Source organism: Desarmillaria tabescens, assembly GCF_030435595.1.
Source record: "Desarmillaria tabescens strain CCBAS 213 chromosome Unknown EV420scaffold_52, whole genome shotgun sequence".
Lineage (NCBI taxonomy): Eukaryota > Fungi > Basidiomycota > Agaricomycetes > Agaricales > Physalacriaceae > Desarmillaria > Desarmillaria tabescens.
In genome coordinates, this window is record NW_026848351.1 from 333,782 (window position 1) to 349,217 (window position 15,436).

The following is a 15,436-nucleotide window of genomic DNA, read 5'->3' on the forward strand; positions in this document are numbered from 1 at the left end:
CGATCCGATCCGCGTTACGTTATTGCAAATTCACTAATTCCCTGTTTGCTTTCAATCCATCACCATCTCGACTTCAGGAACAAATATTCTACAGGTCCCGCATGCTGAATACAGTTTTCTATTACTGTATATCCCGCACTCACCGGTCTCCGGCCGGACTTTAGCGTCAAAAATACCTCATGAACGAGCACCCTTTCATTCTTGAACACATCATGATTGAGAATGTATACGGGCACTAGCGCTGATACAATGTATCATCTATATTTTTGGCACGATGCGCAGCTATCACTGTCCCTCACCCGTCCCTTGATTGTTATCCCCGCAACCTGCTCTTCAAACAGTGTTTGGCCCTTCGCTCCACGCTGAGCCGGGATCAGGCCCTTGCGGGTCGCATTACCCATTGGGCAGTTCTGGGCCAACTAACAGTAACATTTGCAACATATAAATCCTCAGGTGACCCTCTTCCGGACCGCCTACCCGCTGGGAAACCACAAAAAGAGGCAGACGCCTAATTCTTGGTGCCCTTCTGTTCTTGATCTTCTCAGACATGGCTGGAGGTTCTACTGGAGATTTTCCGTTGTCCGCACGTCGTCGCAAGGCTCTCGCGGGAGCTTCCGGATGGGTGCGTGTGTGTCTCCTTCTTGATCGCCGGGCTTATAGTAGTCGTGAATGTGCAGGCAGGGCTTGTGCACAATCGTAAAGTGTTTTTGATCGCAGTCTTTGCCTCTCTAGGAGGACTGTAAGAAATTATTCTCCTCATTGTTGTCGTCATTAACCTCTCCCAATAGGCTCTATGGTTCGTAAACCGCGAGTCAATAATATCTAGCTGACCCAGATTTAAACCTCAGGATATAATCAAGTGCTAAGTAATACTGTACGGTGAGGGCCTGAGCTGACGTTCTTTCTCAGGGTGTCTTTTCCGGAGTACTTGGGTAGGTTCTGCTTCTCATTGAAATTAATGAAGTTCGACTGAACGACATCCAGAATGTCCACATTCGATCAGCGGTGTGTTAATTGACCCTTCGATGATATATGTATCTGATTTTGTTCTAGGATGGGTACTGCTGTCTCTGACACGAAGCAGAAAGGATGGCTGGTCGCTATACTGGAGTTGGGAGCTTGGGTTGGCGTTCTAATGACAGGTCGGTGAAAACTGCTCTTTGAAAAGAACCAAAATATGTACTTTCTTAGGTTATCTCGCTGACAAGCTATCCCGCAAGTACACCATATTTTTGGGTGGGTATTTCCTTCCGCTTCAGGGAATCGTCAATGTTTAAAATCCTGATTTTTTAGCCGTTGTCGTCTTTTGTGTAGGGGTTATCGTCCAGACTGCAGCCATGAAACCCTCCTCTATCTACGGTGGTAGATTTGTGACTGGTCTTGGCGTTGGTTCTACCAGTATGGCAGTCCCGCTCTATAATGCAGAGGTCAGTCTTGCTTCAAACTGTGTTACTAAAGGCTGACGGACAATATAGCTCGCACCTCCAGAGGTACGGGGGAGCTTGGTGGCACTCCAGCAGCTAGCTATTACATTCGGGATCATGATCTCCTTCTGGATCGATTATGGAACAAATTATATTGGCGGCACTGGTGCAGGACAAAGTGAGGCCGCCTGGCGAATTCCACTGGCGCTTCAACTAGCACCTGCGATCATACTCGGATGTGGGATCCTCTTCATGCCATTCTCACCTAGATGGCTGGTCAACCAAGAACGAGATGATGAGGCCCTTACGGTGCTCAGCAATCTTCGGTCGCTTCCCAAGGACGATGACCTCGTGCGTATCGAGTTCCTGTAAGTGCACTGCTATTATATTGTTACCGACTAGCACTGAAAGAATTTGGTTTACCATAGCGAAATTAAAGCGCAATACTTGTTCGAGAAAGAAATCTCTGAAACCCAGTTTCCTCAATATCAAGATCCGTCATTTGCATCCCAATTTAAGCTGGGCCTACACAGTTATCTAAGCTTGATCCTTGATCGGAGTGGGTTCATCTCCTTTTCACGTCCGAAATTTAACCCTAAGCCATCACAAGATTTACTTTGGCGTGTCGCTGTCGGCTCACTGTGAGGCTACCAGCGATCATCGATCCTTTCACGCCCTGACACTATTCTAGAACGATGTTTTTTCAACAATGGACCGGCGTCAACGCTGTTTTATATTATGCGCCTAGCATCTTCGAATCTCTAGGTCTAACAGGGAACACTATATCTCTTCTCGCAACAGGTGTGGTTGGCATCGCGTAAGACACGTAGCTGTGATCGTTTCATTCTTGCTAACTTCGGCACTGATAGGATGTTTTTGGCGACAATTCCAGCAGTCTTGTTCATTGATCAGCTTGGACGGAAGCCAGTACTTGTCTCCGGGGCCTTTCTCATGGCCACGTGAGTTTGTTAATGTATCGCGCGGAGTACGTTGGATGATAAACACCATACTATTCTCTAGATGTCATTTCGTCGTCGCTATTTTGACGAGTAGGTTCCACGATACCTGGCCGAGGTGCGGAGAATTTAATAGATGACTAACCAAGGCTGACACGTTTCTTGTTTAGCCATGTAGGTGGGTGTATCTGAGTAATACCCTTAAGTACAAAGCTTCATTACCGTTTCAGCTGCCGGATGGGTGGCTTGTGTCTTCGTTTGGATTTTCGCCATGGGTATGTTCTGTGGTGACCATCACTCCTTGTTTTTCACTCAATGAGGATGATAGCCTTTGGTTATAGCTGGGGTCCTTGTGGCTGGATTATCGTTTCAGAGATATTCCCTCTGAGTGTTCGAGGCAAAGGCCTGTCCATTGCTGCCTCCTCGAATTGGGTATAATCGATTTTCTCGTTTATTGCCATAATTTTCTGATGAATACCTGTTTCCTAGATGAACAACTTCATAGGTATGAGAGAACGATAATTTGTTTTTCGCTCTAGGATGCTCATAAAATCTCAGTCGGTCAAGTTACGCCGTCGATGTTGCAGCACATAGGATATGGGACTTTTGTTTTCTTTGGAGTACGTCTAAAATCTTTATGGTGAGACGACGCTGCTGAATTACAATGCAGATTTTCTCGTTCCTAGGAGGCTGCTTCATTCTGTTCCTGGTACGTCATACTTCTTTCCTGTAAGAACTCGTACCACTAACAGCGTCAACATAGGTCCCAGAGACAAAGGGAGTAAGTTTGGAAGAAATGGAAGAATTGTTTGGGAACACAACCAATTTGGCCACAGAGGATCTTCGCCGTCTTGAAGATATCCATAGACGCCTTGGCTTGATCACTGGAACTTTAGATGAGAAACATGATGAGGAAAATGGGAAGGTGTCTCATGAAGAGAAGGTTGGGGAGTAGACGACATATAAGATTACGGTGACGCTCCGTTTCACGTTGTACTATTGAGAATTGATATACATGATACACTATTCATCAAAATACGTGCCTGACATTGCTTCATTGAGTATGATTGAAGGTGCAATTTGGAGTGAATTTATATTTGCCTGCCTTCTCAAGTTCTTATCGGTTTATTGCTTGCCGGCGGAGGATCGGTCCGTGTTCTGCGTTCTTATTGAAATCGACCCTGCGAGCACCTTCTCTTCCGCTATCAAGAATCATGACCATGTTGTCCTTCTACTTATCGCCGGCGGCCCAGTTGATAGCGCTAGCTCTCCAGCAGGTAGAAAAGGGAACGATTCTTGCGGGATCCCTGCATTAGCGTGGCTCTTAGCTCCGTGCACCACGTCGTCCTTAGTATGCCCGGCACCTTCTCCAATCCCGAAGCTGTATCTCAAGACACAGATGAGGAACATGCAGTCCCATGTCATGTTCGCTCTTTGATCGAGAAGAGTTTGGTCCTCCGATTGGACTGTTTCTTGTTGTTTTTCGGATGCGTATCTCAGATCATCAAGTATCTGGACCAGGTACGTTGCCAGATGTACTCGAAACCGTTTGCCTCATAAGTAGCATTGGTTAGCAAAACATCAATACTGCGTATGGTATGTTCTCATTTTCGTTCCGTAACGCTCCCTCATTCGGTTTCTTGTTGATCAGTATCTGGGATGAAAGTGCGTGAACAATCGCCTCTATCGGCAAATTCATCGTGTGAGCTTCTCCCCTGTAGGAAGACCTGAACCTAGTCGGAAATGGTGATGCTTCTAAATTCACCTTTTATAAATTTATTCTAAAATTTCCCAGAATTGAATTACTTTACGACCTACTTCAACGTCGGATACTGCATAATGGCGAGTGGTTCTTCCCACATCCGTGGAACAGGTATTGACAGGTTTTGCTCTGTAGCTCGTCCCTTCACAAATTATCATGACAGTAAGTGCTATTGTTTGCGCCTCTGTGTGTTAATTAATGATTAATATTGATACATGCGTTGCAGTACGTCCGACCTTCCTTTTGGCTTCCGGGTCTTGAAATCGCCTGGGGTATCTTGACCGGGAGCATTGCTGCCTGTCACAGTCCAAAGCAGATTTATGCCGTTCGGACTTTTTTGGGACTATGCGAGAGCAGTGCGTGGCCCGGTATGATGACGCTCTTTATGCATTGGTATACGCCCACAGAGCTCGCGAAGCGTATGGGATTCTACCACTCTTGTCAGGCGATAGGCAGCATGATGGCCAATGCTCTTCAGACCGCTGTACAGAGCACTTTGGATGGACACTATGGAATAGCGGGGTGGCGGTATTTTTTCTCATTTCCTTTCCTCACATCGTGCTAATTTTCTTCTTTACAGATGGCTGTTTATCATCAACGGGATTATGACCGTCGTCTTTGCGTTTTTCGGCTTTTTCCTTCTTCCCGATTTGCCCAACAAACCTAATCCGAGGGCGTTCTGGTTCAACAAAGGTCACGCCGCGATGGCTATGGAACGATTGGAGAGGCATAACCGAGCCGAACCGAAGGAGGTGACTTGGGCTAGCATCAAACGCTCAGCTACCAATTGGGTCATATATTTTATTACCATCCTCTATGTCGCCACAGTGCTGGCTAGCTATGGTTACGTTTGTAAGTTTCCATGCCTCTTTGACGACTGGAAATGTTGGTGGTTATCGTTATTCCAGACTTTAATCTCTGGCTGAAGTCGCTCAAAAATCCTGATGGAACGAGTCGCTGGGGCGTGTCGGAAATTAACGCTATACCAATCGGTGGTCAGGCTATACAAGTAGCATTTGGTACGCCTTCAATAGGTCTGACCATCTTGTTACTCATATTCAGCGGTTAGTCTGGATTTGGGCACTATTATCTGACTGGCTCAAAACCAGGCATTGGCTTATCATTCTTCAAGGCCTTATTGGTTTGTCTCAAGATTTAAACTCACTTTTGAGCCCTGATTGTTATTCTTCATAGGCCTTATTCCATGCATCATCATGACGATCTGGAATGTACCTGATAGTGCCAAATATTTCGTACGTGACATCTGTTGCTCTTCCTACGATCTCGTCTTGGTGACTTCTACAGTCGTACTTCATATCATTCGTCGCGCTCGGTACTGCTCCCTTGATATTCGCTTGGGTATCGGATCTGATCCCCCAGGATCCCGAGCAAAGGACACTTGTAGTTGGTGTGGGTAAGCTAGCGACCTGTTTCTGCTGATTATCATGGAACTGACACTTTGCAGCTGTCGCTGTCTACTACGCTATCTCCGCTTGGTCTCAAGTTCTCGTATGGCCAGCCTCTCAAGCTCCTCATTACAAGTATGGCTGGCAGGTGTCTCTTGGACTCTGGATCCTCGTCATCGTCATGACGCTCACATTGCGGTGGATTGACATAAGATATATGTTGCCCAAGCGTATCGCCTTTGCTAAGCAATTCAAAGCGACTACAGAGACGCGCTGATTGTCTGATGAGCTGGGCAGTGAGTTGGGAAAGGACAGCGGCGGATTGGGGTCAACCGTAGCAGATGAACTGCCTACACGACATGTTTAGATGTGTTTTCCAATGTTTCAGCGACAGTGCGTGAATGATCAAAGGGAGTTTATATATTACAGACGGTAGATGTATTGAGCTATTAGGACAAGATCAGTAACAGTAATCGTCCTCAATGTTGAGTGTCGGCTTCACGGGCTTTTTACCAGCACCTGGAAGCGAACGTTCAGTTACGATCCCTTTGACAGCAAGATACAAATCATCCGATAATTCCGATGAAGTGCCGAATGGGAGAGAAGAAACCAATTTGCTAGCCTCTTCCACTAGTTTTCTGAGCTGCTTGTCGTCGCAACGCTCGTGAAACATAGAACTTGGGCCAAGATCCTTCTGTAATTTGATTGACGCCTTGCTCGCCTTACTATGAGAGATCAAAAATGTATCAATTGCTGTTAAGAGTAAACGGGCAAGTAGTAACACGTACTTGGTCTGCGTTAAGAGATCATCAAGCGCATCCATTTCATCTGGGCTACACTCTTTGAGCCTCTCTTTCGTCTTCTTCTTGTAATTCAATGAATCGATACGAACAGTCTCGAGACAAACCAAGATGTGCGGCAGCGGACCCAGAAACAAGCGAAGGTACAACCCCGAGTTATCACCAAGCCGAGTTACTTCTTTGGCGCATGACGCGTATATTTGCGCGTGAAGGCCGGCTATTCCGCTCTTGGCAACGCCTCGTCGGCGAGAAAGAACGCGCCTATACGCTCTTTGTATCTGGATTGCGGCGTCTATTTCTTGCTCTGAAGGCTCTGGTCGTGTCATGTCTTGTATCGGAATGACATCAACGGTATTATCAACTGCGTCAACAGAGTCTTCTCCTTCTTCGCGAGCAGCCTCAACCCGTGGAAGATGCTCTATCTCTTCGGCTTGATCATCTTCCATCTGCATGGAAACCTCGACATGCGGTTCAGAGGTTTGACTGATCGCTGTCGAGACACTGGGGTCAAGCAGTACTTGAATATTCGCTAAATCGTCGTAGACAACCTGACGCACTCCTAGCAAGGCATTCAGGTTCACCGGAGCCCTGCTCTTATGAAAAAGCTGAATCATCTCATCCGTGGTGTCATATTGCAGCGAACGGCGGAGAACCTTTGCGAATTCGTCCCACGAGTAGCTTATTGCATCAACATATCTGCAAAAGCCTCATGAGATTTCACGCGAGTGTGCAACTGTTACTACACGCACCGACTATAAAAAGAAGGTAGCAATCGTCCTTCACGGCGCATCGACAGTAACAACTTCCGGACTTTACTCCTGAAAAGGTCGCTACGAATATTGTAGCCAACTGAACAGAAGAATGAGTCAGGATATTCTACAAACAAGAAAAAAAATACTAACGTAGCCCAATGGCCTTGATTCTAGGCTACGATCAGCACAACACATAATGACGGATACAATATTCAACTTACATTCTGACCATATAAACATCACGAATTACCGCTGGCACATTAGAAAGATTTCTGGTAGTTCCGTACAAAAGATATTCTGGGGCATCGTAGGACTTATGAGCAAGAGGAAGAAAATTCAAGCTGAGGACCTACCCGAGCCATTGCCGTCGTACAACTGTTCTAAAAGATCCCACATACGCGATAAAAGCAAGTGAAAAGTGTTTATCTGTATCTTTGGATTCAAGTACGGCAAATCATGCTTGATAAAACGCAGGAGCCAACTGCGAGGAACTGTTACGTCATGCAGCACCGTCATTCCAGGGCGACGACCACACAGGATAACAGAGCTGCAAAGAAAGTCCACCAGGTCACATAGAACACCTATGTTAATCGGTAATTGTCGCATAATAACATGCCTGGGAAAAAGAAATCAAAACATAAACACAAATGAATCGAGAACAGAACTTGCTCGACGAATGCAAAACCGGCAGCAAGAGACCACGTGTAAGTCCCAGACATCGCACCCAGAAGCTCCGGTAGTATGGGTGAACCACCTCGACGAATGTACGCAGGTGGAGTGCGTATACTGAAATATGCCGCATTTCTGAGATAAACGGCTTGACTCCGGTCAAACATGAATGCCAATGTGGTTGCCCGCATCACGTCTGTGAGGAAAGTCGTATAGGGCAAAAATGCCCGTCCGTACACAAGTGTTCGCACCCAATCTTTGACAACGTTCAATGCTTTGGTAGCTTCGGGAATTGTAGAAAGAGCAAGGTCCGAGATAGAACCGAACACATGATGGGGCGGATAAAGAGCTTCATAAAGACGGTTGAGCCAAAATCTATACCGAAAATAAGCAAGCAGAGTCGGGGAACTATATGACGACCTACTTGGTACCTTTGCCTTCCACCTCCTGATGAGCATTCTCCCTAAGTGACTGCAAAATCAATATTTGTTGCAGGTGCAAGCGGATGCGCATATTATAGTAGCCAGCATCTATCTCAGAAGGTGATACATGAGCTTCCGGGCAGTCTGGCCGTCTACAAAACCCAGATACAGCAAAAACTAGGCAAGGCAGAAATGCTTTGCTTCTCGCGCATTCGCTGTTCTCAGCGTCAGTCCTCTGTTTGAGGCGACCTCTCAGAACACGCTGAAATATGCTACGCAGTTCTGGTACCGACAGGGTGAGGTCAAGATCACTGGTCGCGCTCCTGAGTTGAAGTTCAAGGGCTGCCGTGTGTAACCACGTATTCTGGGGCACGAGATATTCATTTTCCGCTATCCGCCGGAAACCGAACAGAGCGGCAGTCATGGCATCTTCGCATGGGTCTGTTCGGTATGCGGCAGCGGAGAGCAGGTTCACATAAAAATGGAACATGTTGAGTTCTTCAACGGCGTCAGCGAGGACCATACTCTGAATTCGAAAGGCCCGCGAGAAGTATTGATCGAGGCATAACAAAGCCGCGGAATTATGGCCCATCTCGTGAAATTCCAATGCCAGCTCACGCAGTCGAGATGTCTGATCTTTTATGATCGCAGTGAACATGAATAGCTGAATATACATTTCTGTCAGTTGTGGTGAACAGGACACACGATTGAAACGTACTTCAGCTGCTTCAATTTTCCTCATCAAAGCCGCATCAAACCGCGAAGCAAACCGCATCAGCCGCGACACAACGGGATCTGAGCATATAGCACGAGAGTCCACGCCAAAGGATACTCTATGCCAAAGTTCTTCAAGGATGCATTCTTGAGCCCGGCGCAAAGCACTTTCATTTTCTGCTTCACGAAGAAAGAGTTCGATGGCTTCTTCCCTGCGACCTTCAGAATAATGAAGTTCAGCAGCCTCGCTGAGTCGACCCATTGATTCTAGCAATTCCGCAAGAGCAATATCAAGGTCTCTTTCTTCCAGATACTCCAATTCTTCTTCGAGGGAGTCAAATAACTGGTGTGCCTTTCTATCGGAAATTTTTAGAATGACCTCCTGGACGCCTCAAGAAAAAGCTTACTTCATTTGGCGGTTGGAGAAGTACGTTAGTCTGGCGAGTTTGATGACATTTTCGACCACTTTCGATGACATCTCGCCTTCGTGAGCCTTCACAATTGCCACTGCCTCGTCAAACTTTCCGAGATCTCTATACAGCTCTGCAGCATGGGTGTACTCCTGTGCCTGGAAAAACATCTGGGCAGCTCGATACTTCTGGTCAGCTTGTTCGAAGCATTCCCCACTAATCCTGAAATAGGTTAAGGAATCCTTTGAGCTCGAGGTGACCTTGGCACATTCCGAGAACGAGACGGCTGCTTCTGCAAAACAAGCGTACCGTTCGAGCACCTTTGATCTCGACGTGCCACTGATTTTACGAGCCTTCGCCCGCAAATCATAGGCACCTGCGATGGATGCCAAAACAGGAAGATTTGCCCTGATATAGCAATGCTTAGCATGCGAGAACTGCTTTCGATAGAAAAGCTCGCGTCCTTTTGCAGCCCATTCTTCGGGCGTTGATGAAGACGCAAGGCGAGGAGCATCGGATCCCGGAGTATAGTTATGGATCAAATCTTTGCTCGTCCAAAAGATCTCGATTGTATGGGATCAGAATGCGGTTTGGATAGGATAATGCCAACTTGAACCTACCCTCATGGGTTCTCCCGTTTCAGAACCATCTGCAATCCAGATATTTTCACGAGCTCGGGTGATTGCAACATACAGGGATTTTAACTGAACAAGGGTCATTGCTCCAGTTTAAGTGATAGTGTGATTTATTCCTACCTCATTACAAATACTTGCATGACGAACACCGTCAAATCGCGGAGGTGGATTCCTAGGGTCTTGCTTGCTTTCATCGATGGCGTTCAGCACAACTCGCCAGGATGAAGGACCGGCAATTGAATCGGCAAAGAAATCATAAAGAAGGACCTGAAAAGATGCGACACGACTGTGAGCAAATCATCTTGTAACCTGATAGACCTACGTCATTGAATTCGAGTCCTTTGCTTTCGTATATGGTTCTATAGAATTTTGAAATCAGAGTCTTAATGACATCACAACCAGGAGAAAAACGGACAGCACAAGACCAACTTCGCCCACTTGCTGCTGGAGCCTCTCTCTCGCCGCTTCATTCCTAACAATGATACCTGCGAAAGAAATTCACAATTAGTACAGCCCACTTTCAATGTTAATAATGGAAGACCAACATTGCTGAGCTCCGAACTCGATGTGATCACCGACATTTCCAAAAATGAACTGTTCCAATTGCGTACGATCTTCAGTGTCGAAAAAGACAGGTTTAAAGCCGTCTACAATGCCCATCTCTGGAGAAAGACGATCAATGGAATCCTCCCAGAAAGTCGTGATAAGGTCAATGACAGAATGGGCGCAATCAACGATGCCTGCGTGGGACCTATAATTGACGGCGAGTTGAAACATTTCAGGCGGCTGCTTGCATGCAGCTGCGGGTCCGCGCTTCTTCCGGTACTGATCCTATTCGTCTGGTTGGACTCACGAATGAGAATCATTCCGATTAAATCTTACCTCAATATTCCATTGAAATGCCTTTAAACCATTGAAACGGAAAGAGCTTCCTACGGAAATGGTTTGGGCCGTATCACCTGCCCAGAAGAGACCATCCGCGTTGCTACATAGTGCCCTCAAGACTAAACGACAAATCGGTAAGATGACCGCGGGAAAGCAATATAAAGGATGATTACCCATCGTGTCAATGAGCATATTATCCTGCACTTCGTCGACGTATCTGCAACAAGATTGATAACGGATGGGGAGTATGGGCGGACAACTCACAAATGGTCGATACCTTGTCCGGGAATACCTTTCTCCGCGAAATACTTCAAGATATTGTGGGTTCTAGGCGAGTTACTTTCCGCTCATAGCGCCTCAACCGAATTCGCTCACCGATCGCCAGTATCATACTCTCCTCGCAACTTCTTTTTGTGCATGTACGACTCAAAAATTTCGTACACTTCGTCTCTCCGGTCAGCAAATGTGGATTGTTGGCGTTTGCTGAGATCAAGGTAAGTAGTCCTGCTAAGATATCGCTTCCCTTCGCTCAACGTCTCTTCTGAGCCTTTGATAACACCTGAACAACGGGTCAGACCAAACGCTAGATAGGGTGAATGTCATACCTATGATCTCGCTGAATACCAAGGCAGGATCTATAAGAATGCCCTTTCAGTGCCAACATAATACCAAAACAAATAGCAGCTACCTAATCCTTTCACCAAATGCTCGGGAAAATGCGACCAGTAAAACTCAAAGAAGGACTCGAACGTAATAACACCCCTATGAGTCTTAGCGCGTTTTCTGTCAGTAGGACTCGTGGGGGCCAACATTTTGGTGCTCATATCGGCTTCTAACATGTCGCAAAGCTGTGATTCTGATAAACGAGAAGCACAGATAGAGAAAACGGACGCTTACGCCATCGAATGTTATAAACAGCGGAAAATGTTTCTCCTCGAGTTCGCTGAACTTGGCAGGAAGATCGCTTCGCCAATCTACGATGTCGTCAACATCAACTAGTCCCAAATCTTCTTGATCCTGTGCTGCTTTTGGTAAGCGCATGAGCTCAGCAAATGTTCTTGACGCCATTGCTAAGGAACCGGCCAGCTTCGAAAAATATTCTTGCACTTTCTTTGCAAGCATTCTGGACTTAGTGACAAAGACTTGACGAGGACGGGGCAAATCCGACTCCATGAGTTGAAATGTTCGCTCAATGAGCAACATCTTGAACAACATGGTAGTGGTTTTCCTAATCAGATAGGTGTAAGCAAGTAAATGGAACCGGAAAACTCCTCGCACATACCCTGTGCCGCTGCGACCTATAACATAGCAGGAATTTGGGTGCTCTATAATCCGTTTCTCTTGAGTGCTGCGAATACATAGTGTCAGCGAACGAACAGTGTCATTCAAAGGTGGTGGCGCACGAAACCATATGAGGAAAAGTTGCATCTACATCTGCTAGGATGGCTACCCAGAATGAATCAGGTCTGATATTTGGACGCCATTGCATAGGGACGTACTATTCAAAAAAGGCTGCATATGTTCATGGTCAAGTTATTGGTCCGCGGATGCAACGAGAACATACCTGCGAAAATGTGACGTATTTCTCAACTCTGTAGGGGGGTCAGCCACTGGAATTCGGCTCCTTAATACAAGACTTACACAAGCCTTGAATGAACCTGAATGGAATAGTTAGCATTTGATTTCAGAGGAATGAAAAATGCTAAGTCAACCTGGGCCGTTTCGTCAGGACGTAGGTCTGGTATATCTTCAATTTCCACTGGAAGTACTTCAGGAAGTGGAGGGAAGAACGCTGGAATGAAAGTGTCCTTCGAGGCTTGATCCGCGCGCTTCCTGACCGCGCATCTATACCACCACGTTTAAGCTAGCATTCAAGTTACCGAGAGTAAAAATGATACCTTTTTCGGTACTCCCTTCCCTTTTTGCGAAGCTGACTACTGATAGAACTCCACAGACGGTTGTCGATTTGGGCGTGAGTATGGATGCCAAAGATTTTGACAGCTTCAATAACCATGAGAAAACAACAAAGAGATATGATCATTTACTTACCTTGTTGTTCTCTCTGCCAATGAATCAAAGTAATTTCAGTAACTAGAATCACAAGGTTGTCCTCCAGAGTGCGGACGTACGCTTTCGTCACATGGAATTACATCGATTTGATACTGGAAACATAACGTTAGCAACGCTCGCAATGATGAGAAATAGGCGCCCTACGATAAGCCTGAGATCGCGAGTCATCTTAGCTTCGAATACTGGAACATCAGTCCCGCTTCCACTCAGACGCTTTTGATTGTCATCGGAAAAGTGTCCGCGTGAGAGCTCCCTGCAGTATACTAAATAAGTATGATCTAGGGTGAATCACGATATGGTACGTACTTGATCTTCTTCACAATAATTTTGAACGTAGAGACATCTTTTCTGTGGGTGCTCCGCAAAAAATCATCGGCGTTCGTGGATATGATGATTGTCCATTCACCAAAACCTTTGGCGCTATCAAAGTATAATGCCCTTGGATAACATCAGTGTGATGTAGTCGCTGGAATGGATACGAAGACATACGACTTCATTGGTCGAACATTCGGATATGCAGATGGCAGCTCGACCACTGCTGGATCCTCGGGGACTGTTGTCACAGATAACTTAATGGTCTTCTCCTCTTCGGCGGGTGGTGGGGCAACGATAGAACGTTCCTTGAAAGACAGAGATACCTCGGGACAACGGAGCATCTCCAAATAGAACTGAGCGTGCTTTAGCTTTCAAGGAGCAGAGTGAAGACATTGCAGCACCAACCTTAAGAGCGTTCTTCTGAGTTGTTAGAATACTGTCCACGAGGATGGACGCGTCGCTCGACGCTTCAGGCATGTCGACATCCAGGACATCGAAATCCTTTTCGACCAAAGCTGCAGCTTTCTCTGCTCGTTCGGCCTGCTTACGTTTCTTCTGGCTGACCTTGCCGTTCTTGTTACGTTGATCTGACCGGATATTGATGGCCTGGAGGAAAGAGACAAGAAATTTCAACACATTGGACGTGACTTGAGTTGTTTCATAGTATCGTGCACACAGCTCTTTGTCTTGCACAGAATAGGAGTCCGATAACATGAACTCTGCAGATAGACGAGATATAATCTTGTAATGAATGGTGGCGTCATAATTCACTGGATCAGAGGGAAATGATTGCAACATCCACAAAACCAAGGGAGTGGTCTCGCTCAAGACTATGAAGATATTAGCCCGATAGGCGATCGGATGGTTCGACGGTGTCAACTTACACGACAAGACCAAAGGAAGAATATGGGGGCTCTCGTTATCGATGAGCTCTTGAAAGACATGCTTGAAATTGTCTTCAGTAAGGCCACTCCGTAATTCCTCCAATGCGTATTCCAGAAGCTCATTTGAGGTGAGCTGGTCGGGGCTGAAAAGATCGCTACGATATACGTGCTTGCGAGGCATGGTGTCAGAGGATGACGATTGCATGATGGCCGAGGCGCTTTGTGGATTATAAAGGCATGAAAACGTGTTTCTAGCAAAAGAAAGCCAAAGTCTGGATTGAGAGACAGCTTCAAAAGGAAAATCACTCACAGAAGCAATCTCAGCGCCTAGATAACCTTGAGACACGTAAAGTGAAGCGAAGTCAAGATGTCCACTTTCCACCTACTGCTGTTGAGCACGACGTGTCTGAGGATATTTGTGGTGTCCAGAGAATGCGGCTACTGTTCAGGAGCAACCTGGTGGGTTGAGTATACGAAGCAATTGAAAGAGCAGGTGAGCTCCTATGGCAAACACGCGGCGTTACTTAAGAAACTTGCCGAAGGATTGCCTAATCGGGTTGTGACGGTACTGTGACAGGAAGTCGGCAGTAACGGCACACGAGAGTTAGACGAAGCAGAGAGTAGTCGAATGGAGGAAAGACCAGGTGAAAAGGACCTCTATTCGAGTAGTTCTAAGGAGTACGTAGGAGTATTTTAGGTCTTATATACAAGTAGGATAGGGTCTAATCTATAAAGAGAACATGGCTAAAGTAAAAGGAAAGGCGGGATAAGTAATAGAGATGCGGGATCACCGCAGTAAAGTAAAAGAGTAGAATAGTAAGTAGGTAATGGTAAAGATAAGATAGGGATAAAGAGAACGAGAGTACCGGCACAACGTGCCGGCACGAATCTCCTACATACGCCCTCCGATGCTTTCAAGAAAGCATCCCTTCAAGCTTCGTCTAAACCTTGTCGGCGTCGGTAGTGGCAGGCGTGTCCATCTCCATCGTGTTGGAAGGAGGAAGCACGTCGTCGGGTACGGGGGACAGACTGGGGGGACCGACGACTTGCAGAGAATATCCCGTATTGAGTCCCCACTCGTCGCGCTTGGAACGATTCTCTTGACGCTGCTTCTTGGCATATCCGATACGATCCCTGCGGCATTGCGAAGCGGACGCCTCAGCCCATACAGCGCGGTTGGCCATAGCCCACTCCTCGTTGGTTAGAACCTGGCCAGAACTCGGTCCTGCTGGGGAACTCTCGCGACCTCCCTGCTCCTCGGCCTTCCGTTTGAGTGGTAGGGGAGGGAAAATCTCCTCTATGGTGACACGAATGTCGGATAGTACTTCGACC

At 46.6% G+C, this 15,436-nt stretch overlaps 4 protein-coding genes across 4 annotated transcripts; 2 read left to right on the top strand and 2 right to left on the bottom strand.

The window, feature by feature from the left end:
* Positions 1 to 49: 49 nt before the first annotated feature.
* On the top strand, positions 50 to 3,453 carry EV420DRAFT_1573594 (general substrate transporter). The gene is made up of 22 exons (XM_060474386.1): positions 50 to 622; positions 678 to 739; positions 789 to 796; positions 849 to 859; positions 910 to 932; positions 985 to 1,005; positions 1,054 to 1,142; positions 1,192 to 1,236; positions 1,294 to 1,427; positions 1,476 to 1,792; positions 1,853 to 1,983; positions 2,035 to 2,065; positions 2,116 to 2,241; positions 2,294 to 2,383; positions 2,445 to 2,498; positions 2,551 to 2,558; positions 2,611 to 2,655; positions 2,709 to 2,812; positions 2,870 to 2,885; positions 2,939 to 3,000; positions 3,051 to 3,089; positions 3,144 to 3,453. The coding sequence occupies exons 1-22, from the start codon at positions 548 to 550 to the stop codon at positions 3,333 to 3,335; spliced, it is 1,683 nt and encodes a 560-aa protein (XP_060325302.1). The 5' UTR covers positions 50 to 547; the 3' UTR covers positions 3,336 to 3,453.
* A 280-nt stretch (positions 3,454 to 3,733) lies between these two features.
* Positions 3,734 to 5,825, top strand: EV420DRAFT_1648681 (retrograde regulation protein 2; the record flags this gene model as incomplete). The annotated part of the gene is made up of 13 exons (XM_060478204.1): positions 3,734 to 3,901; positions 3,955 to 3,976; positions 4,032 to 4,045; positions 4,102 to 4,126; positions 4,176 to 4,253; positions 4,306 to 4,316; positions 4,369 to 4,670; positions 4,723 to 4,994; positions 5,051 to 5,161; positions 5,212 to 5,283; positions 5,337 to 5,395; positions 5,448 to 5,556; positions 5,608 to 5,825. 13 exons carry the CDS (start codon positions 3,734 to 3,736, stop codon positions 5,823 to 5,825), a joined length of 1,461 nt encoding a protein of 486 aa, XP_060325303.1.
* On the bottom strand, positions 5,604 to 14,285 carry EV420DRAFT_1721599 (uncharacterized protein; the record flags this gene model as incomplete). Its single annotated transcript, XM_060479768.1, has 36 exons — positions 5,604 to 6,273; positions 6,337 to 7,044; positions 7,098 to 7,197; positions 7,251 to 7,270; positions 7,322 to 7,397; positions 7,454 to 7,716; positions 7,761 to 8,144; positions 8,194 to 8,855; positions 8,910 to 9,261; positions 9,313 to 9,878; positions 9,936 to 10,019; positions 10,071 to 10,217; positions 10,273 to 10,309; positions 10,366 to 10,435; positions 10,496 to 10,781; positions 10,833 to 10,954; positions 11,009 to 11,052; positions 11,100 to 11,162; positions 11,211 to 11,394; positions 11,441 to 11,470; positions 11,524 to 11,683; positions 11,733 to 12,063; positions 12,118 to 12,183; positions 12,239 to 12,281; positions 12,335 to 12,347; positions 12,400 to 12,427; positions 12,477 to 12,493; positions 12,548 to 12,680; positions 12,734 to 12,836; positions 12,885 to 12,897; positions 12,965 to 12,997; positions 13,050 to 13,158; positions 13,212 to 13,343; positions 13,395 to 13,573; positions 13,626 to 14,050; positions 14,105 to 14,285. 36 exons carry the CDS (start codon positions 14,283 to 14,285, stop codon positions 6,009 to 6,011), a joined length of 6,429 nt encoding a protein of 2,142 aa, XP_060325304.1. The 3' UTR covers positions 5,604 to 6,008.
* A 760-nt stretch (positions 14,286 to 15,045) lies between these two features.
* EV420DRAFT_1648683 (uncharacterized protein) lies at positions 15,046 to 15,426 on the bottom strand (the record flags this gene model as incomplete). The annotated part of the gene is made up of 1 exon (XM_060478205.1): positions 15,046 to 15,426. A coding segment is annotated over one exon (381 nt), but the record flags the coding sequence as incomplete, so codon positions are not given.
* Between the last annotated feature and the right edge of the window lie 10 nt (positions 15,427 to 15,436).

Coding starts and splice junctions, on each gene's coding strand:
- EV420DRAFT_1573594 (XM_060474386.1), top strand. CDS start 548: ATGGCTGGAGGTTCTACTGGAGATTTTCCGTTGTCCGCACGTCGTCGC. Junction 623..677: donor TCGCGGGAGCTTCCGGATGG/GTGCGTGTGTGT, acceptor GTGAATGTGCAG/GCAGGGCTTGTGCACAATCG. Junction 3,090..3,143: donor GCTGCTTCATTCTGTTCCTG/GTACGTCATACT, acceptor GCGTCAACATAG/GTCCCAGAGACAAAGGGAGT.